Here is a 26,307-nt window from a genome sequence, read left to right on the forward strand (position 1 = left end):
CTTTACCTTTTGTTTACAGAGACAAAAGGTGGTGATTGTGATAATCAGGTCAGTCTGAACCTATTCTTTTCAGTCAAATAGTTTTCATTCCTATTTTCCTAACCTGACTGCAGCGTACAATTTATTATTAAAAACATAATACATAAGCATAGTTTTATCTTTTTACAACCTAACAGTAGCCTATTGTTAATTATATATATTATAATTTAACATTTGAAGTACATTTTATTGCTAATGCTCCTGTAGTTCTTCTACTTAAGTCAAATTATGAATGTTTTTACTTTTAACTGAGTGTTTTTAGATAGGCGTATTGTTGCTTGATCTTGCCTCAGCTCTTTGTAGTGAACGGACTACATTTCCCACGACCCCTTTCACTCACGAAAATATCGCGTCATGAAAAACATGGCGGATTAGTGTGTGTGCATGGGGTTCGCTACTTGTCAACCGTCGTCGATAAATGAAAGCTTATTTCTCCCAGCAAATTACATATTTTTGAAAAGGTACGTTGTTACAAGGTAAATAACATATGTAGACGTAATGAAATTATAAATGTAGCTGCCTCAGGTTCTGAACATTAACAATAGGACGGTCCAAGTTGGGAAGACTCGCATACTAAAAGTGTTGGCAGGCGAGTTTAAGCCCAGCATTGTACACTTTCCGGCTTATTTAGTCAATTATTGAAGCTTTTGTATGTCTTAAATGTGTGTTAAGGTGTTTACTTATTAAAAGTCTGGTGCTATTTTCTTTTACGGCGAGATTTAACAGATTCTCAACTGTCGAAGCCACTGGTCCTGCCAGTTCAAAAATAGCTGAGGATAGCACAACAGTATATTGCAAAAAAGAAGGTATACTTGCTAAAGTTAGTCCTACAGCAATAAGTGATAGTTCGCATTGCTAACGTTAAGCACTATGTCGCAGAACATAACGTTACACCTAAAATGGTCATTGTCAAATAAACAGTAACTAATTTTCAGCACAAGTCTGCGGTTGTCATTCTCTCAAGAAGATTATACATATGGCAGCCAGATTAAAATGTGCACATTTACGCAGAAACCTGTATTTTTTTAATGCTAAATGGTAATCTAGATAATGTAGTCTTTACACTACATCCTACATTCATAAAATGCAAAATGATGATTGGGAACGTACTTAAGGACATCAGTTCACCTTTTTCTGTTATGTATTGACTACAAAGTGTCGTTCTTATTTCCAAGACACTAAAAGTTAAGTAATCTAAAATACAGTAAACTACACGTCGTGGAGCAGAAAGGTTAAACCAGGCTCTGCTGTGATTCTGAAGAACATATAGGCCTAACATGAAACCACAATTTCCACTCCTGCAGTACTCAACGCATTGCAACCTTCTGACAGTAATAAAAGGATAGTAATTAAATTTATTTTTCTTCCAAGTGGTGGTGAAGTAATAAGCAATGATGTTGAACACATGATGCATTGATTCAGTGATCGGAATGCTTAGAAATATTGAACAGTAACATTTGTGCTGATATGATATGAGGTGTCTGTATTCTGAGGACTTGAACATATGATTAAATGTTTTGCACTCTTTATGTAAATGACATCATTTTGTGCTTAAATGTAAGCGTTTAGCAAGTCAGTTTGGCTCTTTGCATTGAGAGTTTTGCACATTGAGACTATCTTGTATGTGAAAACACATTTATAACTCCTGTCAATATCCATTCTGGGAGAATTTTTGTGTGTTTTTGTTTTGCGTTCTATCGGGTATTAAATGTTCTGGAAATATCTAAATTGAAGAAAAAATGATTAAATTACTGATGCAGTCAAATATGTTTATGATGTGTCAGTTGTACTATGTAAAGCATGTAGGTCAGACCCCTGCTGTTTTCACAGAACCGGAGTACTAAAAAAGTAATATTTCATTTGCAGCTGGTTGTCAGGTTTTGCTGTTGGAATACTGATGCAGCTTTGACTTTCTGTGTGTTTTCAGGTCAAAATGTTTCGCCGGTCAAGATTTAGCATTCGGCCTAATGTTGTTACGGCAGGGAGAACAGCAGCAGCACCTCAGGAAGCCCCTTCAGCAAATCAGGAGGCCAATGAGACCCCCAAGGACGTCAGTGAGAGCAGCAGCACTACTACTGCTGTGACAGATAACAAGTCTGTTGTGACCCCATCAGAAAAACCTGCAGCCCCAGGGTGAGTGACGAGCACTAAATGGCATGGCTGGCAATGGCAACTAGTTTTGTTATGTATAACAAAAATATAATATTCTTATATTGTTTAGGGATGGTAATGACCAAAATGGGGAAGGTACCAGCTCCTCAGCAGCAGTCCAGAGAAGGAAGCGGTTTTCCATCAAGCCTAAAGTGGCACCAGGTCGCCCCTCCACCCTTGCTCGGATGCCAAAATCCCCTCTCAAGGCAGTCTCTGAAACTCCTATTGAAATCCCTGTCTCAGACCTTGACAAGCCAACTAAATCCACCCTATCTGGGACTATAGCATCCCCTCAGAGACTCCAGTCCCCAAGGCGACGGAGGCCTTCAGAAGACAGCAAGCAACCCAAAACGCAACCTAAATCCATCATCATCCCTTCTGACAGTTCAGAACCTTCAGCTGTTCCTACAGCTAAGGACTTTCTAGAACAAATCCATCTGCCGACAGACAGTGGCAAAGAATTGGAAAGCACTTCAGGAAGTCAAGTTGAAGAAGTTCCTTCAAGACTACCGGATAAAGTCCCCCCGTCTCTCCCAGACAAAGAAGCTATTGAGATATCGGAGAAAGCCAAGAATCTAGTGTCATCTAAGACTGGGCTTTCACTGTCACAACCAGCGTTCTCCTTGAGTAGGCTCCTGAATGACCCATCAGACTTACAGAGGATAGCAAAGGCCCAAAAACTCAGAGAGTTGCTCAAACAGGAGATGCACAAAGAAAAGGTAAGCTCAGATTTACAGTAAGCATACTTCTTCTCATTTGCTTCCTCTTCATTTAGTAACATGATAATTATAATATATAATATTTTCAATTCCTTAATTCAGTGTATTAATTGATGTTGCAGAGAATCAAGAGAGCTAAGGCACGTGTAAAGGAATATACCCTAGATCCTGCTAAAATGACCATGAGGGACCTTATCCGTTATCTACCACTGTCTAACCCCATGACGTAAGTGTCTCCTCTGCAATTTAATCAAGCTTGGGTAATGTTTAATCCTTACCTCTATTGGTGCTGTTTTATATTGATTATATATTTAAGTTTTTTTTTTGTGGCTCTTTGTCTTATGTGACTATAATTTGCAATCGTTTATTTTTTTAAATTTTTTATACAGATCTAGTTTAGAAGACGCAACTCGAGAGAATGAGACGGTGGTCCCACCTTCTCCAGTAAGAGAAGAGTAAGTTTATCCCGTCATCTTTCTAGAATCTCTTTACTTTCTAGTTTTGTTGATGTTGTACTTTGTGATCATATGAATGATAGAAACAGTATTAACTTTATTCTGACTTAGAACTTAAAAATAAATGTAAATGATTTTTGATCCCAGCTGACATTGGGCGAGAGTGGACATACAGCAGTAACTTGCACATGTTTCAAAATTAACATCCACCAGCCAAACGGCTAGTGAATGTTCAAATTGTACCAGCCACTAAATAGATTACCGTTGTTTTTGGGCTGGTGAGCAAAGCAAATCTACCAACCACTATTTTTCCAGCATTTGGCTAGTAGATGTTGCTAATTTTGAACCCTGAACTTGCAATTTGAGAATTACAGTTTGCTTGTATACTAGTCTTGCGTAGCCAGACCTATCTTAGTGTTAGGGCTAGAGAAAGGTCTGGAAGTACCTTTTATCATTTTGACAGATGGGGGGGGGAGGGGGAAGAAGATATTCTGGCTTTTTCGTATTTCTTTAAATCACAATCGTCTAAGTGACGGTGCCCCTACAAAATAGATAGCGGAAGGGGAGGAGAATGCCGTCAAAGCCAGCCAATGGCGGGCTTGAACCACAGTATACATCCTGTGAGTCAGATTACTTGTATACTAGTCTTTATCCTTTGGGTTCCACTTCCGGGATTGCTCCAAATGCTATGTGGAGTAGCCAGACTCTGCTTCAGTGCGCTTTGGAGGAGAGTCTGGCAAAGCAAGACTACTTGTATACCAAACCCCTTCTTCTGGCTGATGTTTGCAATGTAATCCCTGCAGTTCCCCAGAGAGAGCACAGGAACCTGTGGTCCTCCCTAAAATAGCAAGCCCGAGGGAGGAGGCAGCGGCAGAGGCCGAGGCAGAGGAAGATGCAGATGCAGATGCAGAGGAAGAGCAGGATGATGCCGTAATGGTTCCTCAGGTCAAAGTAGCAGAGGATGGCTCACTGATCATTGATGAAGAAAGGTCAGTGGACGTCTATAGGTTATGAAATGCATACTTTCATGTTTATCTACTTCCCTTTACTTGTTTATTATAGATAACATGTTTTACGACTTGAATTTTTTAAAACATTGCTACATTATTGTAATATTGAAGACACTGGAAGCAATTGGAACTGGAATCATAACCTCTCAACCTGTGTATTAGCTTGACAGTGGAAGTCCAGCGAGCCAAAGGGCCAAACCCAGCACAGGATCGAGACCCCATCTTTGAGCGTGGCTCCACTACAACTTACTCAAGCTTCAGGAAAGGGACCTATTCGAAACCCTGGTCCAGTGAAGGTAAAACCAATATGGATTATATATATATATATATATATATATATATATATATATATATATATATGCCAAATTTATCTTTACACACATTTGCTCTGATGCTTTGTTCATATTGATTTTTAATGTCATGATTGTTTGCGGTTTTCCATCAGAGACAGACATGTTCTTCTTGGCAATTAGCATGGTGGGGACAGACTTTTCAATGATTTGTCAACTGTTTCCTCACAGAGCTCGATCAGAGATAAAGGTTAGTGATTAATACAGACGTGCATATATTTATGGAACATGATATGAAGAAGCAACACATTGCTAAACTACATACACAATAAAATGCTTGTGTTAATTGCATTGATTTAAACTTTCAGAACAAATTTAAAAAAGAAGAGCGAGAGAATGCCTGGAGGATTGACAAAGCTTTCAGTAAGTATTCAGTAGGACAGTATATTTAGCTGGTTTAATATAATCAATTATTAAAGTTCCCTGTGCAATTGTTGCGTATATTTTGATGCAACATTAAGTGCTGATTATTTTGTAGGAGAGAGGCGCAAACTGGACATAGAGTATTTTTCTAAGCTGCTAGAGAAGATTCTGGAAGTTCAAAAAACCCGGAAGAAACTAAAGTCACTCGCTGAGAAGAAATCTCCCAAGAAGAAAGAAAATAAAAAGACAAAGGGTAACTATATCCTTCCATGTGTTTTATCATGTTCAAGACTCAGTGAGTGGTGTATTATTGCTACATAGCTTCAATATTATTCTGGAGTAGAGATTTTAACAACTGTTCACCCTGAGTGTGTCTCAATTCAACAATCCTTGTGTGTTCTAATTCCCTCTACAGGCAAAAAAGCTTCAAGGAAGCTGAGTGTCGTGGAGGAGGGAGATGAGGAAGAGCAGAATGAAATTCCTGACTTGGAGGAGGAGGGAGAGAAAGAGAATGACGACCTCTGTAATGAGGGAGGAACCACTGTTGCTAAACCTCAGAAGAAACGTAAAAGAAAGAATAAACCGGATGCTTCGACTAAGGAACCAAATGACAAGAAAAATAAAACGGGTGAAAATGAACAAGGTACAGGAACATTCAGTTACTTTATCAAAATATTAATAATGAAACTTGTGGATTTAAATAAAAAAGGTATGTTTGCGCACTGACATTGCAATCTAGAATGTAGATCCATTGGAGCTGCCATTTGTTTTTGCCTGATTTAACATAAATTCCAGAAAATGAATGCATCCAATCCTATTTGCCCTTGATGATTTCTGCTTTTGTTTTGCTTTTATATGATCAGATGAGGCCTACATACCCGGAGACACTGAGGCAGCACTTCCTGAGGACTGTCCAAAATCAGACATGTAATGAAACTTAAAAAACATTTTAAGTAGAGTATTTTGCATATTCAGTTGGCATTAAAATTCCTTGGTTTGTCCTCATATTCAGGTCTGAAAAGACTGACAATGTGAATGAATCCAAGGACCACATTATCAAGCCAGCTAAACTCTCCCGAGGCAGAGCACCAAAACCACTACTACCTTTGGGCCGGAAGTGGGGTAAAAAAAAAACACCACCCTCCACAAAGACCAATGATACGGCATCAGATAAAGAGGACGAGAGTGAGATTGATGGGGCCTCTAAAGACCAGGTTATTACTTTTAGTTTCAGTTTCGAGTCATCAAATATTTTTTACATATTTTTACTTTGGCTTACTGAAAGTTATGCTAACCTTTTAGGTAAATAAAGATCCATCACCCTTAAAGCAAGCCACTAAGAGGAAGTCAGCCAATGATGACATTTCCTCTGGTGAAGAGGATGTCACAGTTCAACCTCCGAGACCTACCAGGTACAATATTTCATGTTTTCATGCAAAAACATTCCTATTCCCAAAGAAAATACTTAGGATATAATATGATAGGAGCAGTTCATCAATGTGTGATTGTGTTTTATAGGTATGGGAGAGTGCCTAAACCCACCAAACCCTTGAATTACCCTGGGAAAGAGGCTACACACTCATCTGAAACCACTCCTGCCTCACCAGCTGGGTCCACTGCTTCTGCTGCCATGCCTAAACCCAAATGCACAGCTAAGAGGGGACGATCATCAAAGCTACAACCAGCCCAAGAGTCCAAAAAGCCTAAACTAGTCACCCTCCGGGCTTCTCAGTCAGAATACAGTGATGAGGAGGATGAAAAGCAGCAAGAAGAGGAAGAGGTGGAGGAGGAGCACCCTGCATGTAGCTCCAGTAATGACAGCACTGCCCCTGTGTTTGTGCCTGCCAGCCTGCGCTCCCCACATCCTGTAATTTCAGAAGTGGAAGAGACTATGGAGGAGGTGAGAAGAGTTTCTTATCATGTATTGCACAAATGCACAATATCCTTTTTTTCTTTTTTTTTTTTTTTTTTCTTTTTTTAACACAATTCTTAAAAGCATTTTGGTGTATTTTGCATTAGTTTTCTTTGTGCATGGTTTTCCATTCCATAATTCAAACCCTCCACTCTGACTCCCCCCACCTCACACATAGCTTGATATCTTGGCCAATATGCCTGATGTGTTGGGCATCTCCCAAGATGTACTGTGCCGTGATGCCTTTTGCGAGCGGGCACAAAATGAGATAGGCACAGCTGAACCCTGTGAACATCAGCTGGACCTGCTTGTTGTAAGTGTCCTATGCATACATTTTAGAACCAATGAAATGAAATCATTATCCCCAGTTACACTTATGATTTTAATATTATTTCTAATATCTAATCTTAAAGATCTGATGTAATCTATCCACATAGTTTTATCTACAAAAGGGCCAACTTTTATAAAATGCAACCTTATTTTCCTCCAATATCTCCCTCTTTTTAGTTTAAGTGCATTTATTTTGTTTGCGGTTGGATTTGATTAGATTTTTTATTTATCTCGAACAAACAGTATGTTGTAAAAGAAAGAAACTAAGCAAAATAAAAACACAAAGATATAGACACACACTCATATTGTGTCTTGCCATTATTTCCAGCTAAGCTACACTTTAAATGAAGAAGCGGAGGACATTTGAGTTTGAACAATGTTGCATGCCATCTTCATGCATGAGCTGGATGAATTCAAAGCAACCTTTTTGTATCCAGATGTAATCAACTGACAAACACAAATGACAAAGAAGTGTAACTGGGGCTACTGTAATACATGTTTTCCACATACATCACGTCCTTTCACAACCAGTCTAGTTCATATGGGAAGCCTCTGATGTGACTTAAAATATATTTGTTTCCCTTGCAGGATGTTATCGACTTCCTTTCTGTAGAAAACACAGAAGGTATGTTGAAGAGGTATTCTAAGTAGCTCCCAGGGAAATCATTGGTCTCAAAGTCTCATACATTTTTTGTGGTCTTTTTGTTTTAGTATCTGAGGACGAGAGCTACAACGAGGCTGCTCAAACCCTGTTGACCATCGGCAACCTGGCTCACCTCTCTCAGTCAGCACAGAATCAAATAGCCACTCAAGATGACATAAAAGGTTGGAGACACAGGAGCTAAAAAAATCCTTATATTGGAATTGGGTTGCTTTCCTTGTAGATTAAATTGCAGTGCATTTAAAATTGCCATTATGTTAAATTGCAGGGACAACACCAGTCAGTGTGAATGAAACCAGCCAACATCTGGAAGAAGAGATTGCCTACTGCTCAAAGCCTGCTGCACAGGAGGAAAACAGTGCCACTCTTATGTCTGCAACTTCTGTTCATGGAGGCCCAGGAAATGTTACCACTGTGGAGCTACAAAACCGCACAACAGACACTGATGCCATCCCTGTTATTCAATCCAGTGATCAGAGGACAGGTTCTGATATGGACCCAACCCCTCAATTGCACTTAAGTCAAGAGAGCTCAAAGACCAATTCTCCACAAACCAGAAGAGGATGCTTAACCAAGGTAAAACCAAAACCTAACCTAGGCCAATCCTCAAGAACTGCTCAGTCAAAGTCCCAACCAGAGACTTCAACAGAAAGGACACCTGAAGAGAGCCACACAGTAGCTCCTGACCTTTTTCAAACCACTGAGACACTATCCGCTGCAGAGGAAATCCCTACAATAGCAGACTGTAGTAAAACAAATGTAAATGTTGAAATTTCTCATTTTGAAGTCAAACATACATCTGCATCTACAGATGAAGTAATTATTTATCATGTTGGGACAACTGAGAGTAGCTGTAATAATCAGGTGACATCCGACTCAGCACTCACAGAATCACAGATTGGACAATGGTCAAACATAGACTCTGCCCCAGTCAAAGAGAGCAGCGACCATTCTGCACCGGTAGAAGTGTTACCTGTCAGTCAGAAAGAAGAGAGTGAAGTCCCATCTACTAGCCAGACCAGGAAGAGTCGATTCCAGAAAGTCAAACCCAAACTCAACCTAGCACAGACATCAAGGACCGTACGTTCTAAACTTCAAACCACAAAAGACACTGTAAAGAAAGACTCCAACCCAACTCCAAACCTCAAATTCACTGAAAAAACAGGAGCAGATGTTGAAGCAGAGCCAACTTGCATCATCTCTTCAGAAAAACAAAGTCCAAGTCACTGTCCTGCTTCAGCTTTTATACCGTCGTTGGTTTTAGGGACTTCTTTTACACCCACAGAGGAACTGTCTACAACGGAGGAGAAAAAGACAGATGTTGGAGTTGTTGGTCAGGTAGAATCAGGTGCAGCAACATCATATCAGAGTGCTTTAGAAAACCAGAACCTCTCTGAAGCTCAGTTTGTACCCAGAAGGGAACAGGCTACCAGAGACACAACCCTAACATCTGAATCCACAGATGAAGTACTGATGTCTCATGTTGGGACAACTGAGACTAGCTGTAATAATCCGTCGCCACCAGAATCAGCAGTCACAGAATCGCAGATTGGACCAGAGTCAAACATAGACTTTGCCCCAGTCCAAGAGAGCAGCAAATATCCTGCTTCATGTGTTTTGCCTGTAGAAGTGTTACCTGTCAGTCAGAAAGAAGAAAGTGAAGTCGCATCTACTCGCCAGACCAGGAAGAGTCGATTCCAGAAAGTCAGACCCAATCTCAACCTATCACAGACATCAAGGACTGTACGTTGTAAACCTCAAACCACAAAAGAAAATGTAGAGAAAGACTCCAACCCATCTCCAAACCCCAAATTCTATGAAAAAGCAATAGCAGAGGTTGAAGCAGAGCCAACTTGCATCACCTCTGCTGAAAAACCAAGATTAAGTCCTGGTCCCACTTCAGATTTTATACCATCAATGCATTTAGGGTCTACTCTTACACCCACAGAGGAACGGTCTACAACTGAGGAGAAAAAGACAGATATTGGAGTTGTTTGTCAGGTAGAATCCAATACAGCAACATCAGATCAAAGTGCCTCAGAAAACCAGAACCTCTCTGAAACTCAGCTTGAACCCAGGAGGGAACAGGCCACCAGAGACACAATGCTAAAATCTGAGTCCATAGATGAAGTACTGATGTGTCATGTTGGGACAACAGAAAGTAGTTGTAATAATCCGCTTACATCTGACTCAGCAGTCACAGAATCACAGATTGGACAAGAGTCAAACATAGACTCTGTCCCAGTCCAAGAGAGCAGCAACTATCCTGCTTCATGTGTTACACGTGTAGAAGAGTTACCTGTCAGTCAGAAAGAAGATAGAGAAGTCGCATCTACTAGCCAGACCAAAAAGAGTCGATTCCAGAAAGTAAAACCCAATCTCAACCTAGCACAGACATCAAGGGCTGTACGTTCTAAACTTCAAACCACAAAAGGCATCGGCGAGAAAGACTCCAACGCAACTCTAAAAAAAATAGCAAAGTATGAAGGAGAGCCAACTTGCATCACCTCTCCTGAAAAACCAAGTCAAAGTCCCTGTACTGCTTCAGATTTGATACCATCGTTGGATTTAGAGACTACTTTTACACCCACAGAGGAACTGTCTACAACTGATGCAAAAAAGAGAGACGTTGGAGTTGTTGGTCAGTTAGAATCAGGTGCAACAAAATCACATCAGAGTCCCTCAGAAAGCCAGAACCTTTCTAAAGCCCATTTTGAACCCAGTAAGGAACAGGCCACCAGAGATTCAACGCAAACATTGGAGTCCAAAGATGAAAAACCGATGTCTCATGTTGGGACAACTGAGAGTAGCTGTAATAATCCGCTGACATCTGACTCCGCACTCACAGAATCACAAGTTGGACACGGGTCAAACATAGACTCTGTCCAAGAGAGCAGCGACCATCCTGCGCCATGTGTTACACCTGTAGAAGAGTTACCTGCCAGTCAGAAAGAAAAGAGTAAAGTCGTATCTACTTGCCAGACTACAAGAGGCCTATTACAAAAAGTCAAACCCATTTTACCACAGACATCAAGAACCGTGCGGTCTAAGGCTCAAACCACAAAAGACCCTTTCACTCCCTTGCAACTCCCGGAGATACGCTCGAGCCCTACATTAACGTCTGAATCCACTGACAAGACAAAAGCAGAGGTAGAAGCACAACCAACTTGCAGTACCACCCCTCCTGAAAAACCAAGCCAGCTTAAAAGTACTGGCTCTCTCTTAGTGTCAGTACCATCATTGGAATTATGTTCTACTCATAAAAGCACAGAGGAATTATGTTCAACTGAGGAGCAAAAGATAGATGTCAGATGCAGATTAGACTCCAAGTCAGAGGGCTCAGAACAAAATGTTCCTCAAAGAAGGCGACACTTTCCAAAGGTCAAACACAAACCCAATTTAGGATCCGCTCCTCGAACTACATTCACAAAACTGCCGTTAAAAGATGTCAGTAAACCTTCAGAACAGTGCCATATGGACACTTCTTTAACCTTTGAACAACGGCCTGAGGACAATAACAATGCACAAACAGAACTGGAACTCGCAGAGACAGACAGCAGGACATCAACACATTGTTCATTACATACAGAACCTCTCAGCTCAACAATGTTAGAAGGACCTGCAGAGTCAGAGAAGTCACTAGACAACACAAATTATAAGGGTACGTCCTCTGATAACGTCGTCATAGCAACATCTTGGGTTGCTGAGAATCAGTCTGTGTTGACAAACTCAGTTCTGACTCAGAGTAGTGAAAAAGCCACAGTTGAAGGGGAAACCACAGGGGGCAAAACGTCAAATAATGATGTGGTGGCTGGACCTGCTTCACAATGGGACCGCAAACAGGGCATGTCCATTAGAGATACAAATACCCAACCAACCGATGATCCAACTGCCGTTTCAGATGTCCATACTTCAGAAGATGGTTCAACAGAGTCAAAAATTGAATTTAAACCCCCGACTAACACACAGTCCACATCAGATCCAAAAATAAGCACTCAGCAGCCACTTTCAGAGAATGACTCTGAGGCACAAAGTCAAGATGCAGTCCAACTTTGTTCTGAAACCACAGATACTAATCAAACAGCTGCCCAAAGGTAAGAAAAAAAAAAAATCATGATTCATCATTATATGCTCAAAAAGACACAAGACAAGTATGCTGTTGTCATGTCTCATTTACAGCCTCATGTTCTAAATGAATTATTAAAGAATTATTAGTTTTTCTTGTAACAGAGTTTGTTTTCCACTTAAAGGACTGATGATAATCAGTCAACGCCAACTGACTCTCCCTCAAGAAAAGCTCCCCAGACTTGTAGAGGCCAGCTTATTAAACCAAAACCCAACCTGGGACGCAGCAGCCGACCTGCACAACCTCAACAAATCCAGAAAACAAAACAAGCAGAAGCAGGTTTGTTTGACATCTTGGAAGTTCCCTTACTTAAAAGAATGCTGAGCAGATATTCAGGATTACTGCCATAGAAAGCACTACAGTACCTTTGTTGATCACTAATGTATTTTTTATTTTTTTTTAACCCCCACAGATTTTGGTACTTGCTCAGAGGGTGTGGATTCTTCGGTTTGCCACAAACTTGTGTCTGAACGTCGACCTGACATCCAGGAACCAGTAGAGGGAGCTATTGAACAGTGCAGTAACCAAAATCCCTCTCCAAGTGATGCTGGGTCTTCGCTGGGATGCTTGACACAAGTTATTGAGCAACTGAGTCAAGATGACCCCCCTCCAAATGTTGCTGGATCCTCTCTGGGTTGTGTAGAAAATGTTACTCAGGTAAGATAATAATCAATATGTACAGGAGGGAGGTGTATCTATTGAGCATTACATGTCTTTTTTTGTGTTGAAATTCCTGTTAAGCTTAATAATTGGCCTTTGCCAGACATGTAACAGCATGCTCATAACATGGAGCAAGTTATGTTGTAACATGTGTCACCGAACTGAGTTTATATTGAATCGCAGTATACTTGTACCCCATTTGGTACTTCTGCAGTTCCCAGTAGGTGTTGGAAGAAATTGTAGAGTAGCTCAACTAATTGGGAAAAAAAAGAAAAGACATTGTATATAAAGTAAATACATTTATTAAGTCAACTGTAACAACTGAACACTAAATGTTGCATTTGAGAGTGCATGGAAACTAGTTAGGAAGCAAGCAGTAAGCGTAGTAAGCTAAGTAATGGATAAATGTTTGAAACGTTCAGAAACTCCAGGTGGTACGTCTGACAAGGTTGGGAACAACTGTTGTATAGTACCAGCAAAACTACTACACCAAGTTATTGCTCTGACTAAACTATCTTTGACTAAGGGTATAATGTAATCTTGGTAAAGAAGCCCTAATTTAAGGATTTATCCTGATATTTGTCACTGATTGTCTTCACATTTCCAGGATGCATCAACATCAAGTACAGGAGGGACTAAAAGTCATCCAAGTCTCAATACAATATTGCCAGACAGTAAGTCAGTTTCCAGGTGATTTTGTGCTGTAAATTATATGCAGTATTTGCACCATGGTTTTGGTTAAAACTTGTCTCACTCCCACTGTCAGTGCTGTTGCAGCAGGAGCCTTTAGATGCAGATGAACCGTTCTTCATCCTCTCTCTGACTGAGATCCCAGTCTGCTCATTAGGGGAGGTTGTGGACAGTGTGCCTGAGCCCCTCCCTTATCTTCCTGTAACAGAAGCGTCAATAGAGCAACAGAGGTTAGTGCCTACCTTTTTATCAGATGGTCATCCCGTTCGTGCAGGCGCAGATCTGTTTTGGTGTCTGATTCTACAACTTTCGCTTACCCCTCATCAGTGTTCCCGGAGAGAGTTTGGCAGCAGCTGGCGACGGGCTCCTGTCTAATGTCGCTGTGCCTGTGTTCATGGAGGAGAGTGGTGAGACAGGCCTCATCAATGCAATAGATATTGGGCCTGACCCAGCTGCAGATATAGTAAGGGAATTTCCTAGAAACCACTTGTAGTGGCAATGTGATAAAATGTCTGTTTTTGTCACACTTTTAGTTTTTTTTCTCACCCACACTAGGGTTCGATCATGGAGAATCCAGTGGATCCACATGGTAGAGTGTTAGCATTATTCTGTCATTTATTTAAGCTAATTAATAATGTCTTTCTAATGGCAAGTCTGGATTGTTTGTGTTTAGCAAACAGATATTACAGTCCATGCATCTGAATTACCAGAGAATTTTCTTTAGTCTTTATTTATTTTATTTTTTTTTGCAGAGAAAAATGATGAGACTGAAATTCCCCCTGCAAAGCAGAGACTAATGGACACTCATAGAAGAGGTATGTATTACATTAATACTTATTCATCACATGCACACTCAGCAAATTGGACAAATCTTTTTAATCATGTACTCGTCTTTCTTTCTTCCAGCCAAACTGCAGATTAAGCCCAATACTACCAAGAGGAAACAAGTCTGCAAGACCCTCGCTGCCAAGGAAGCAGAGTCGATCCCCATTCAGACAAACCCCACTCAGCACTCGGAGCTTCCTGGGCCTTCTGTGCAGCCAAAAGTCTTTGATGACGATGTCATGAAAGGAAGTGATGATCATGTGGACGTTAAAAAGGAGACTCTGACGGGTGGTGAGGACCCTGAGGATAGCAGCTCAGGAGCACAAACTACAAGGACTAGGCGGGCTAGTAGTCGGAATAGGTGAGGAAAAATGGTTAAAATAAATCCTTGGTTGAAATCCACCAATTCATCAATTTGAAGAAAATGTTCATTTTTATTTTCAAAATCTGACAGAAAAGCCAAAGGCTCCCTTTCCCTGACTTCTGAGACGAACAACGCTGCCCCTGCAAGCGATTCTCCACCTGGTAAAGAGGCTCCCAAGGGCCGTAAGGTCAAAACTCCAGGTGCAGCAGGAAAACCATCTACCCCAGCACCTGGTGCCTCAACATCGTATGATGTCGCTCCCACACCCAGTCAGACACAGCTGACCCAGGAAACCCGCTCAACATCTTCTACCACATCACCAACACAAACAGAGGTGGATGCCGAACAGACTTCTGAGCACAGCCCACTATGCTCAGACACAAGTCCTAGCACTTCTCTGTGTCCTGCTGAGGTAAGAAAGGTACAAGTACACAGGTGGATGGAGAAGCATTCTGATTCAGTGGAGATTTAACACACCTACGTAGAGTTGATAACAGCTGATCATTTGTTCTTCTTTGTTGTAGGTCTCAGCTTCTCAGCAAAGTGTGGAGAGCAGCTCTATAGAGGAGGAGCCCACCAGTGTGTCTCAGTACTTCTTAAGTGACATTTTTACAGACGTGACTACAGAGAAAAATGATGAGACTGAAATTCCCCCTGCAGCGCAGACACTAATGGAAACTCAAAGAAGAGGTATGTAGTACATTACTATTTACTCATCACATGCACACTCAGCAAGTTGAACAAATCTTTTTAATCATGTACTCGTCTTTCTTTCTTCCAGCCAAACTGCAGGTTAAGCCCAATACTACCAAGAGGAAACAAGCCTGCAAGACCCTCGCTGCCAAGGAAGCAGAGTCGATGCCCATTCAGACAAACACCACTCAGCACTCAGAGCTTCCTGGGCCTTCTGTGCAGCCAAACGTCTTTGATGACGATGTCACTGAGCCACAGAAAGGAAGTGATGGTCATGTGGACTTTAAAAAGGAGACTCTGACGGGTGGTGAGGACCCTGAGGATAGCAGCTTAGGAACACAAACTACAAGGACTAGGCGGGCTAGTAGTCGGAATAGGTGAGGAAAAACGTTTAAAAAAAATCCTTGGTTGAAATCTGAATAATTCCCCCGTGTTTTCATGTTGGCATTCATCAATTTGAAGAAAATGTTCATTTTTATTTTCCCGTATCTGACAGAAAAGCCAAAGGCTCCCTTTCCCTAACTTCTGAGATGAACAACGCTGCCCCTGCAAGCGATTCTCCACCTGGTAAAGAGGCTCCCAAGGGCCGTAAGGTCAAAACTCCAGGTGCAGCAGGAAAACCATCTACCCCAGCACCTGGTGTCTCAACATCGTATGATGTCGCTCCCACACCCAGTCAGACACAGCCGACCCAGGAAACCCGCTCAACATCTTCTACCACATCACCAACACAAACAGAGGTGGACGCCGAACAGACTTCTGAGCACAGCCCACTATGCTCAGACACAAGTCCTAGCACTTCTCTGTGTCCTGCTGAGGTAAGAAAGGTACAAGTACACAGGTGGATGGAGAAGCATTCTGATTCAGTGGAGATTTAACACACCTACGTAGAGTTGATAACCGCTGATCATTTGTTCTTCTTTGTTGTAGGTCTCAGCTTCTCAGCAAAGTGTGGAGAGCAGCTCTATAGAGGAGGAGCCCACCAGTGTGTCTCAGTACTTCTTAAGTGACATTTTTACAGACGTGACTACAGAGAAAAATGATGAGACTGAAATTCCCCCTGCAGCGCAGACAGGAATGGACACTCATAGAAGAGGTATGTAGTACATTAATACTTACTCATCACATGCACACTGAGCAAATTGGACAAATCTTTTTAATCATGTACTTGTTTTTCTTAGAACCAGACAAACTGCAGGTTAAGCCCAATACTACCAAGAGGAAACAAGCCTGCAAGACCCTCGCTGCCAAGGAAGCAGAGTCGATCCCCATTCAGACAAACACCACTCAGCACTCGGAGCTTCCTGGGCCTTCTGAGCAGCCAAACATCTTTGATGACGATGTCACTGAGCCACAGAAAGGAAGTGATGGTCATGTGGACGTTAAAAAGGAGACTCTGACGGGTGGTGAGGACCCTGAGGATAGCAGCTTAGGAACACAAACTACAAGGACTAGGTGGGCTAGTAGTCGGAACAGGTGAGGAAAAATGGTAAAAAATAAATATTTGTTTAAATCTGAATAATTCCCCTTGTTTTCATGTCGGTATCCATCAATTTGAATACAGTGTTAATTCATTTTTATTTTCCCGTATCTGACAGAAAAGCCAAAGGCTCCCTTTCCCTAACTTCTGAGATGAACAACGCTGCCCCTGCAAGCGATTCTCCACCTGGTAAAGAGGCTCCCAAGGGCCGTAAGGTCAAAACTCCAGGTGCAGCAGGAAAACCATCTACCCCAGCACCTGGTGCCTCAACATCGTATGATGTCGCTCCCACACCCAGTCAGACACAGCTGACCCAGGAAACCCGCTCAACATCTTCTACCACATCACCAACACAAACAGAGGTGGATGCCGAACAGACTTCTGAGCACAGCCCACTATGCTCAGACACAAGTCCTAGCACTTCTCTGTGTCCTGCTGAGGTAAGAAAGGTACAAGTACACAGGTGGATGGAGAAGCATTCTGATTCAGTGGAGATTTAACACACCTATGTAGAGTTGATAACAGCTGATCATTTGTTCTTCTTTGTTGTAGGTCTCAGCTTCTCAGCAAAGTGTGGAGAGCAGCTCTATAGAGGAGGAGCCCACCAGTGTGTCTCAGTACTTCTTAAGTGACATTTTTACAGAAGTGACTACAGAGAAAAATGATGAGACTGAAATTCCCCCTGCAGCGCAGACAGGAATGGACACTCATAGAAGAGGTATGTAAGGCAAGGCAAGGCAAGGCAGCTTTATTTGTATAGCACATTTCAGCAACAGGGCAATTCAAAGTGCTTTACATAAAACATTAAAGAGCAGTAAGAAAACAATTAAAAACAATTTAAAAACATGAATAAACAAATTAAAAACATTAAGACAATAATAAAATTGATAGTGCAGTATAAGAATAAAAGTTACAGTGCAGTATAAGTATAAAAGTTACAGTGCAGTATAAGAAATTAAAGTTAATAAAATAGATTATTTAAAGAAAAGCAACATATAGTACATTACTACTTACATTACTACTTACTCATCACATGCACACTCAGCAAGTTGAACAAATCTTTTTAATCATGTACTCGTCTTTCTTTCTTCCAGCCAAACTGCAGGTTAAGCCCAATACTACCAAGAGGAAACAAGCCTGCAAGACCCTCGCTGCCAAGGAAGCAGAGTCGATGCCCATTCAGACAAACACCACTCGGCACTCAGAGCTTCCTGGGCCTTCTGTGCAGCCAAAAGTCTTTGATGACGATGTCACTGAGCCACAGAAAGGAAGTGATGGTCATGTGGACTTTAAAAAGGAGACTCTGACGGGTGGTGAGGACCCTGAGGATAGCAGCTTAGGAACACAAACTACAAGGACTAGGCGGGCTAGTAGTCGGAATAGGTGAGGAAAAACGGTTAAAAAAAATCCTTGGTTGAAATCTGAATAATTCCCCTTGTTTTCATGTTGGCATTCATCAATTTGAAGAAAATGTTCATTTTTTTTTTTTTAAATCTGACAGAAAAGCCAAAGGCTCCCTTTCCCTGACTTCTGAGACGAACAACGCTGCCCCTGCAAGCGATTCTCCACCTGGTAAAGAGGCTCCCAAGGGCCGTAAGGTCAAAACTCCAGGTGCAGCAGGAAAACCATCTACCCCAGCACCTGGTGTCTCAACATCGTATGACGTCGCTCCCACACCCAGTCAGACACAGCTGACCCAGGAAACCCGCTCAACATCTTCTACCACATCACCAACACAAACAGAGGTGGATGCCGAACAGACTTCTGAGCACAGCCCACTATGCTCAGACACAAGTCCTAGCACTTCTCTGTGTCCTGCTGAGGTAAGAAAGGTACAAGTACACAGGTGGATGGAGAAGCATTCTGATTCAGTGGAGATTTAACACACCTACGTAGAGTTGATAACAGCTGATCATTTGTTCTTCTTTGTTGTAGGTCTCAGCTTCTCAGCAAAGTGTGGAGAGCAGCTCTATAGAGGAGGAGCCCACCAGTGTGTCTCAGTACTTCTTAAGTGACATTTTTACAGACGTGGAAGAGGGTTGAAATCTCTAGATAGGGAGAGGATGAATATGCGTATGGCTTGCCCTTTTTAATTCCTTGTTGTGTTAAGTTATGTCTGTAAAGGTTAATTTATAACAAAATTATTTTTTGTTTTTGCTGTCAGTTGTAATTAAGTGAAGCTAAATTGATTATACTTTTACAAGCACTTTCAATATGTCCAGGAGTTTCAATTTACTGAAATGCTTTTTTAAAAAGCCAATAATTCAAATAAGTATTAAATTGTACACATCAATAACCAAAACACTGGCAAATTACAGGTTTGATTCAACAAGGGAGCAGCATTTCCCCAATTATTCATTATGTTTAAAGCCTCAGATTCCCCAATTTGGTTATTTATTAACTGTGAGAATGTAAATATTGTACAATGGCAAAACATTTTTTCTTTTCCATATCTGTTCCATTTCAATACAGACCACAACATTGGTCTCAGGAAGAAAGAAAAACATAGCTGGATTACTTGACATCATGTACAGTTGTATGTTTAAATGTATTACCTTTTTATAATGCCTCTTCTGTGTATTTGACAATTTCTAATCATCCTTTCTAATCTGAAACTAATTTTGGTTGTCTTATTTACAAATCCAATAGACCGTAAAATTGCATCATTATATTCTGCAAATTCAGCCTATACAGAGAAGAGAAGGGTAGTCATACTTTATTGAAGGAAAATGTTATATGAGCTAGCATTTGTTGAGACATTTTGTTGTACTGTATATAGTGTTGATTAGTTCAATATTCAAAGAGTTACTTGTACAGATTTGCAGCATTCATATTATGTTTGATACTTGGAACAAAAACACGTGTTATCTTTTAAATGTTCATTAAAAGTAACATATGGAATTCTGTAAGATGTGAATAAAATGTTTTCTTCCATCACCACTTGGTTTAGTCTTCTGTCTGTGGATGCTAGTTTGCTAGTTGTTTTTTTATGTTGAGGTGACCAGTTTCCATTTTGGTACAGATTTATATACACTCTAGAAACACCAAGTACTGCATGTTTTTGTAGAGTAAAGTAAGTAATTTTATTACAATTAACTGTTCACGTTTATAGTAACTACCCATGTCATTTTAGCCTAAATACATGTTTTCTTTTAATTCCTGTGTTTTATGATGCTGTGAATATTATGTAGATATTATATAGTATTCTTATGAATCACTGTATATTTAGGAATGCATTGTTTCATGTGATACAGCTAAGAGACTAAGGTTTGAGACTCCTCTAATCCCTAAGGCTGCAACCTCTTGTAGTGAGGCTTAAGACTGTTTTGATCTCTCTGTTGAGTAACTAACTTCTCTGTCCGCAGGTCCACTCACTCGCTCAGTCAGCTGTGAGATTAGTGGCTCCACTCACTGTACTGCCTGCTGACTGCACAGAGACTGGAGCAGACCTCAGAGGCACTGCAGAGAAACAACATGAGCAATAACACCCAGGTAAGTGAAAGAGATTGATTTTTGTATTTTATACATTTCTGAATAATTCATTGCAGGTGTTCATATCATGGTTCAGTACAGGAATGTGTGCATTAGGTTTTGTTTTTATTTAAGGTAGGTACCAAATACAATTTTTTTTTTTTTTAAACATGTTCCTATCTGCAGATCACAAAGCATGAATGATTTGTTCTTTAACCTGGGTAGTTAAAAGATGCCCTTTACAATCATATCCTGTGTTTCTATGAAAAACAAATTCAGTTGATCACAAGCAATTTGTGTCATAGTCATTAGTTTGCCCATTTTATACTATTTAAAAAGGTATAATATGGCACTAATTAACAAATGTAAGGTTTTGTGAGAACAGTTGAGGGAACTTCAGGTTATGTAATTATTTTGGATCTATTCAGAATAAAATCCCAACATATGAACACGGCTTAGCCTCAGAAAACTTGACTGAACTATGCAACAACCTTCTGATCCCTAAAGCTTTACTTCACCTAAAACCTATGGCTTGTTAATGAATGGTAAACCTCAAATGATTGCCCAATTAACCAACAAGGTAACACTGTAATGATGTTCATTGTATTGAGGCTGTGTTTATTATATTAATAATGGGAAAAAATGTTATAGAATAATCACCTGAAGTATAACAACTCACTGATCTGTTAAGTCAGAGGACCACCTCAAATGCATGTCTAATAACAGATCTACCAAATTACATGCACACATCTTTTCTACGGGTCACTCATAGTGTAAAAAGACCAAAAAAAATTCTGTTATTCATCATGACAATTCGTTATATCTACATAATAATAATAGTGTATACTTTATTAATCCTGTAAGGGGAAATTGATTTGTTTTACTCGGTTATGTATTCACACACATGCCCAAATACACACATAAACAAACAGGGCACATGCACACAATACACTTGCATTATGTATAGAAGGATGTCGGAACGAGGGGGCTGCCTCACAGTGTGTTATTCAGTGTGTTTGGTGTCCAGGAGGTGAAATGGCACCTCTCCAGCTACCAGTCCCCACTCCGTACTTGATCCATAAACAGCAGTTCCAACTGGAGCTCATTAGGAAACATGCGCTAAGTGGATTATCAATAAAGAATTCCATCTAATGCATGTGGACATTGGAACTTTCCATTGCTCCAAATACAGTATTGTTTTTTACCTGGGTCAGATAACAAATCTGTTGTTTCAAGCAAAGACAATGGTAACATTGTCTATTGTGGGGAATTCATTTCCACCAACATGCACCTTGCCATGGCTCACCTGAAATGAGTTCAGTCTCAGGGCTCTGACAGCTGGACTACATCCAGGGATTAATGTGATGCACTAATTTAACACTGCCGCCCCGTGGTGGCTCGGCTCTTGCGTAACTGGTCTGGCTCAGTGTGTTTGAAGCCTGTTGCCAGAAGGATCAGCGGAGTGTTTGAAAGTTACAAGACCGATTATAGTGACTGACACCTGATAATGTGTAGTCATGTTTATTACTGTATATCATCAACAACACCCGGAAAATGGAATTACTTATCACGCTCTGTCACTTTGTGACACATCAAATACCACAGGAACCACAGATGTAAATTAGCTGTGTAGCTAACTCTGGTACAGGGCTGGAACTTTGCATGGTCCCTGACAAATAAACTAATAAACTAAAAAAAGTAAAAATAAAATAACAAGTCTAAGTCCACAGCATGCCTAGCAGTTCCAATAGGCACAGTAATGCTTTGGGCTAAATGGTAACATCCATGTGCTAACATGCCCACAGCGACAATGTTAACATGCTGATGTTCAGCAGGTATAATGTGTACCATGTACACCATCTCAGCTTTGCGTGTAGGTATGCACTTAACACAAAGTACGCCCCAGGCTGATGGGAATGTTGTTCATTGTGCCGATGTCTGGTCATAAACCAAAGTATTGGACAAGGTACATTTTTGACCTGATGATGGCATGTAGAAAAGTCAGGAGATCACCAAAGTCTTTTATAGATTAAAAATCATCCTGGGACGAACATAAATGTTTGCGTCAAATTTCATGGCAATCGGTCCAATAGTTTGTCGAGACATTTTACTAAAAACAACATGGTAAAGTTAGAGGAAAAGTCGGGGGTTCAATCCATAGGATGCATTGTCTGGGAACCATGTAAATTTAGTATTTGTTTAGTATTAGTATTTGAGCGGATACAGGAAGACATGCTGGTTGTGCTAGATGAAAAATCAGTGGACAACTGAAGTAATGAGGCTTCATCCTCTGGGGACCATGACATCAAAGTTTCATGGCAATCCATCCAATAGTTATTGAGAGATTTCAGTCTGGACCAAAGTAGGCTAAAAATGCATCAGACTTTGACTGTTTGACTCTTTTGTTCATAGACATCGGATCATTCTCAGTACCAGCTTCCAAGCACTCTATGCTGTAAATTTTTCTTTATTTTTAATCAAAATAATATGAATATTGATAGTTTTGGTAAAGAGTAATCTTCTTCCACTTATCTCGGACAGGAGGAAGAGGTGCTGAAGCAGATTGAGATGGAGGTGCGAATGCGGGAGGGAGCCAGTAAGCTACTGGCAGCTTGTTCCAGGAGAGAGCAGGCCCTGGAGGCCTCCAGGAGCCTGCTAACCTGCAATGCCCGCATTCTGGCCTTGCTCAGCCAACTACAAAGGATGAGGAAAGCTCAAATACTACAAAAAGTGGGACGCAGGTCAGATGGAGTGCGAGGATATATTGTATGTAAGGGTAAATAGACAGATACTCTATTATAAGCAGGGAGGGATAAAAGAATGTATTGCAGAGCGGAAACAAGTGCAGTCTTTGTGGACGTTGCCATGCCTCCTACCAGCCACTAGAGGTCAGACAAGTTCACTTTTTCAACCCCTGGAGTCCCTTAATTCCAAAACAAACATTAGATGTGTGGGTTTACCTGATTTGTTGTGTTTATAATGTTGTGTTTATATGTGCATACATTACACATTTGCATACAAAATTTACAACCATAGGCTATGTATGTAATGGTGGACAGGACACTTTACCTACAATATGATACAATAGAATGCACATATCTTTCAGTTGTTCTTGTTGTGTAACAGATGTGTTGATAGTGTTTTTTTTCTTCTTGAGGCTGTCATTTCTGCTTTTGTACTGGATTGCATAAGTGTTCCTGTACTGCACAGCATGTATGTATGGTGTATACATGGATAGTTGGATAGATGAACTATCTCTTTTAACTGCAGGCCATCTGAAGATGTTGTGCCATGTGTAGGAAAAGTATCCCTTTCAGGCGAGTTTTAACAAAATGTCTTGACACAGATTCATACAAATACTTGAACCTGGCTTTTATATTTCTAACTTTAATATTTTGTACTCTGTAGACTTGCGAATCCCACTGATGTGGAAAGACTCCGAGTACTTCAAAAACAAAGGAGGTAAGTCAGGATGTTGTGATCAAGGGGACCTGTTGCGCTAATGTGAATGGATGAAGTTTGATTGCATGAAAACCTTGTTGACCTCACTATAATACCTAGTCATTTAGCCAGATATCAGTTCATAAAAGTGCACTGAAAAGACTGAAATTATTGGCCACCCTCTCTGGTACCTGACTTGCATGAGTGCATATTATTACATAAGATAAATATGTGTCAGCACCTTTAGAATCAATTGCAGTTTTCACTCTATTCTTGTACTTGCAGAGCTACAGCGCTGCGCTGTTTTCTGCTTGCTTCACTGTGGTACAGAGATCTATGACACTGATCTGGTGATGGTAGACAGGACTTTAACTGACATCTGTTTTGAAGACACTATCATATTGTAAGTCACACAGTTTTTTTTTCGAGGTTCAGTTTTTGTCTGATCCCACTTTAAAGACATTTCATTCGTCCTTGTTTAAATGTGTATAAGCAGCAGCGAGGTAGGCCCAGGGTTTCAGCTTCGCGTTGAACTGTACAGCAGTTGTACGGTCGAGGATTTCTCCCCGGGGGCTCTAGGACCCAGGAGAGCGAACCGTCTGGGGGGCTCAGTGGGATGCTCCTCGGGGAAAAAGATCCGTGCTGCGTTTGAGTCTGCAGCTGTTTGTGGATCCAGTGGAGGAAATGTAGAACCTGGAAGAGTGTCCCCGCCTTTATCCCCTGACCTGTCTACACTGTGAGGATGATAATTCTCCCTAAAACACACACACAATGGAAATATTTTATTTTATAACTGGGTGTCACGTTGATTTTCCCCAATGCTTTCTCTCTGAAGGGGGCCTAAGTATAACCTGCTGGCTCACACAACACTGAGAATAGAACACGTCCAGGAAGGTTTCAAGACGCATGATTTGTCACTGGCAGCAACAGGTGAGTTACAAATCCTCTTCTTTCTTCTTCCCCCTCCTGTCCTCTTATCTTTTTGTCCTCTTCTCATCTTCTCCTGAAAGTGAATCCCTAATCTCTTTGTTTTCCAGAGAATAATCCATTCTGGTTGCCCCTATACGGCAACATGTGCTGCCGTCTAGTTGCTCAGCCGCTGTGCATGATTCAGCCAACGATAAGTGGCCAACTCAAGGTTAAGGTGACTTGATTTTCATATATTATCCTGCCTTGTAATTCCTATATTGTTATATCACATTACCATTCATTGTATCATATTATTCCCTGCTCTCATTCAGCTTGGAGAGGACCTTAATTGCTGGGAAAATGTCTATGGAGTCCTCAGGGAGCAAAGTCTTCTCTGCTATCAGAGTCAAGAAGACCTGGAGTCTGAGGACAAGCTATTACTTGTAATCCCCATCAAAAAGGTTGGTTCTAAGTTAGCAAAGTATTATGAATAAATAGATGGATTCATTTACGGTTTTGTCAATATTGATTACAATAACATGCCGAGGCTTACAGAGTGCACTTGTTAATTAATGAAAACATATTCGGAAAGGAAACCTGTTCTAATGGTGAGCATTTGAAGATTGGAATAGGATGGATGGATAGATGGATGGATGGATGGAGTCATAGACGTATTATATACTCTAGAATTAAAAAATGTCAGTTAATCCTAAAAATAAATAGTACCCCTATACTAACATTGTATTACAGATAGAGACTTTAATTCTTTTATATGAATTTATTCATGTATTTTGCTATTATTGATACAATTCTTTCCATTACATGTATCTGACAGCTATAGTAACAAGTTACTTTTTAGAGTAAGATTTTACATCAAGAACACTTAAAAAAAACAAACATCTAAAGTACAACACATTGTTAGTCATTAACCTTTTTGGCTTGTGTCACTGTACAAAAAGACAGCATCTACTCGGTGCCTCTTGTCACATATTTCAATTGTTTATTAGCAGTGATTTCCCCTCTTCACTTATCTGAATGTGTTGTTTAAATAACTGTTAAAGGCTCAAAGAGTTAAAATAATCTAATATTTCACAAAAACGTTATTCTTTCCTGCCGCATTAATCATGTCACAGAGACCCGTGTTTATCTTGTGACCTTTTGGAGAGGGTTGAGAACCATTGGATTAACTATTGATATATGAAGTAGTTGGTAGTCCGTACCACAGGGCCATATTAAAATGTACTCCCACAGCTGATTTATTTGTAGAAGGATGTTTTTTCAGCGGCAGATTTACCATGATCTTCTGTCAACTGCAGTTAAACCTGTTGGATTATTTTGTCAATAGACTGAATAACTAACATGAAAATGATTGAGTGTTTGTTTGTCCCGCAGCATACCCTTGTCTGTGTGTCAGAGAGGGATCCTGTCGATCACCAGAGTATATATATCAGCACACAGCATCAAGGAGAGGAACTAACCTTCACGCTAACCACGCACACACCTGAAGACACGCAGCGCTGGACCCAGGCCATCTGGCAGCACGTCTACAACATGGGTGAGGCCTAGATGAAAAAAACAAAATTCCCAGTCCTGTCTGTAACACCAGCTACATGCAAAATGTGTGAATTTAAGCCATGGGCCAAAGAAAAAGCAATTAG

At 40.7% G+C, this 26,307-nt stretch overlaps 2 protein-coding genes across 14 annotated transcripts in view; both read left to right on the forward strand.

The window, feature by feature from the left end:
• Positions 1-401: 401 nt before the first annotated feature.
• zgc:162472 (uncharacterized protein LOC553495 homolog) lies at positions 402-19,766 on the forward strand. 9 transcript variants are annotated; one of them, XM_039779805.1, is made up of 39 exons: positions 402-500; positions 1,967-2,172; positions 2,261-2,909; positions 3,032-3,135; positions 3,299-3,364; positions 4,168-4,353; positions 4,537-4,670; positions 4,820-4,914; positions 5,033-5,087; positions 5,203-5,340; positions 5,503-5,730; positions 5,951-6,014; positions 6,100-6,301; positions 6,390-6,499; positions 6,606-6,987; positions 7,178-7,312; positions 7,918-7,954; positions 8,041-8,154; positions 8,259-10,716; positions 11,254-12,084; positions 12,241-12,395; positions 12,529-12,773; positions 13,384-13,450; positions 13,543-13,696; positions 13,794-13,929; positions 14,022-14,055; positions 14,219-14,281; positions 14,373-14,652; positions 14,746-15,067; positions 15,180-15,345; positions 15,437-15,725; positions 15,845-16,175; positions 16,279-16,444; positions 16,530-16,824; positions 16,947-17,268; positions 17,381-17,546; positions 17,923-18,211; positions 18,330-18,660; positions 18,764-19,766. In XM_039779805.1, the coding sequence occupies exons 2-39, from the start codon at positions 1,973-1,975 to the stop codon at positions 18,869-18,871; spliced, it is 10,107 nt and encodes a 3,368-aa protein (XP_039635739.1). In that variant the 5' UTR covers positions 402-500; positions 1,967-1,972; the 3' UTR covers positions 18,872-19,766. The 9 variants fall into 9 exon arrangements, with proteins under 9 accessions (XP_039635739.1, XP_039635740.1, XP_039635735.1 ...); XM_039779806.1 differs by having other exon boundaries at positions 8,259-10,713; positions 11,251-12,084; XM_039779801.1 differs by having other exon boundaries at positions 402-515; positions 8,259-12,084.
• A 433-nt stretch (positions 19,767-20,199) lies between these two features.
• Positions 20,200-26,307, forward strand: part of LOC120546038 (rhotekin-like) — a 28,313-nt gene continuing 22,205 nt past the window's right edge. For 2 of the 5 annotated variants that reach the window (XR_005636774.1, XM_039780785.1), the window contains exons 1-10: positions 20,200-20,320; positions 22,841-23,040; positions 23,570-23,616; positions 23,708-23,761; positions 24,026-24,143; positions 24,234-24,476; positions 24,576-24,670; positions 24,778-24,884; positions 24,982-25,110; positions 26,042-26,204. Coding sequence is in view for 1 of the 5 variants with exons in the window: in XM_039780785.1 (XP_039636719.1) it covers positions 20,303-20,320; positions 22,841-23,040; positions 23,570-23,616; positions 23,708-23,761; positions 24,026-24,143; positions 24,234-24,476; positions 24,576-24,670; positions 24,778-24,884; positions 24,982-25,110; positions 26,042-26,204 (1,174 nt within the window). In the remaining 4 variants the exon portion in view is untranslated. Of the gene's footprint in view, positions 20,321-22,711; positions 22,755-22,840; positions 23,041-23,063; positions 23,188-23,569; positions 23,617-23,707; positions 23,762-24,025; positions 24,144-24,233; positions 24,477-24,575; positions 24,671-24,777; positions 24,885-24,981; positions 25,111-26,041; positions 26,205-26,307 lie in introns of those variants that run through there. The other 3 variants (XR_005636776.1, XR_005636775.1, XR_005636777.1) reach the window with 3 other exon arrangements.

Source organism: Perca fluviatilis, chromosome 17 (genome assembly GCF_010015445.1).
Source record: "Perca fluviatilis chromosome 17, GENO_Pfluv_1.0, whole genome shotgun sequence".
Lineage (NCBI taxonomy): Eukaryota > Metazoa > Chordata > Actinopteri > Perciformes > Percidae > Perca > Perca fluviatilis.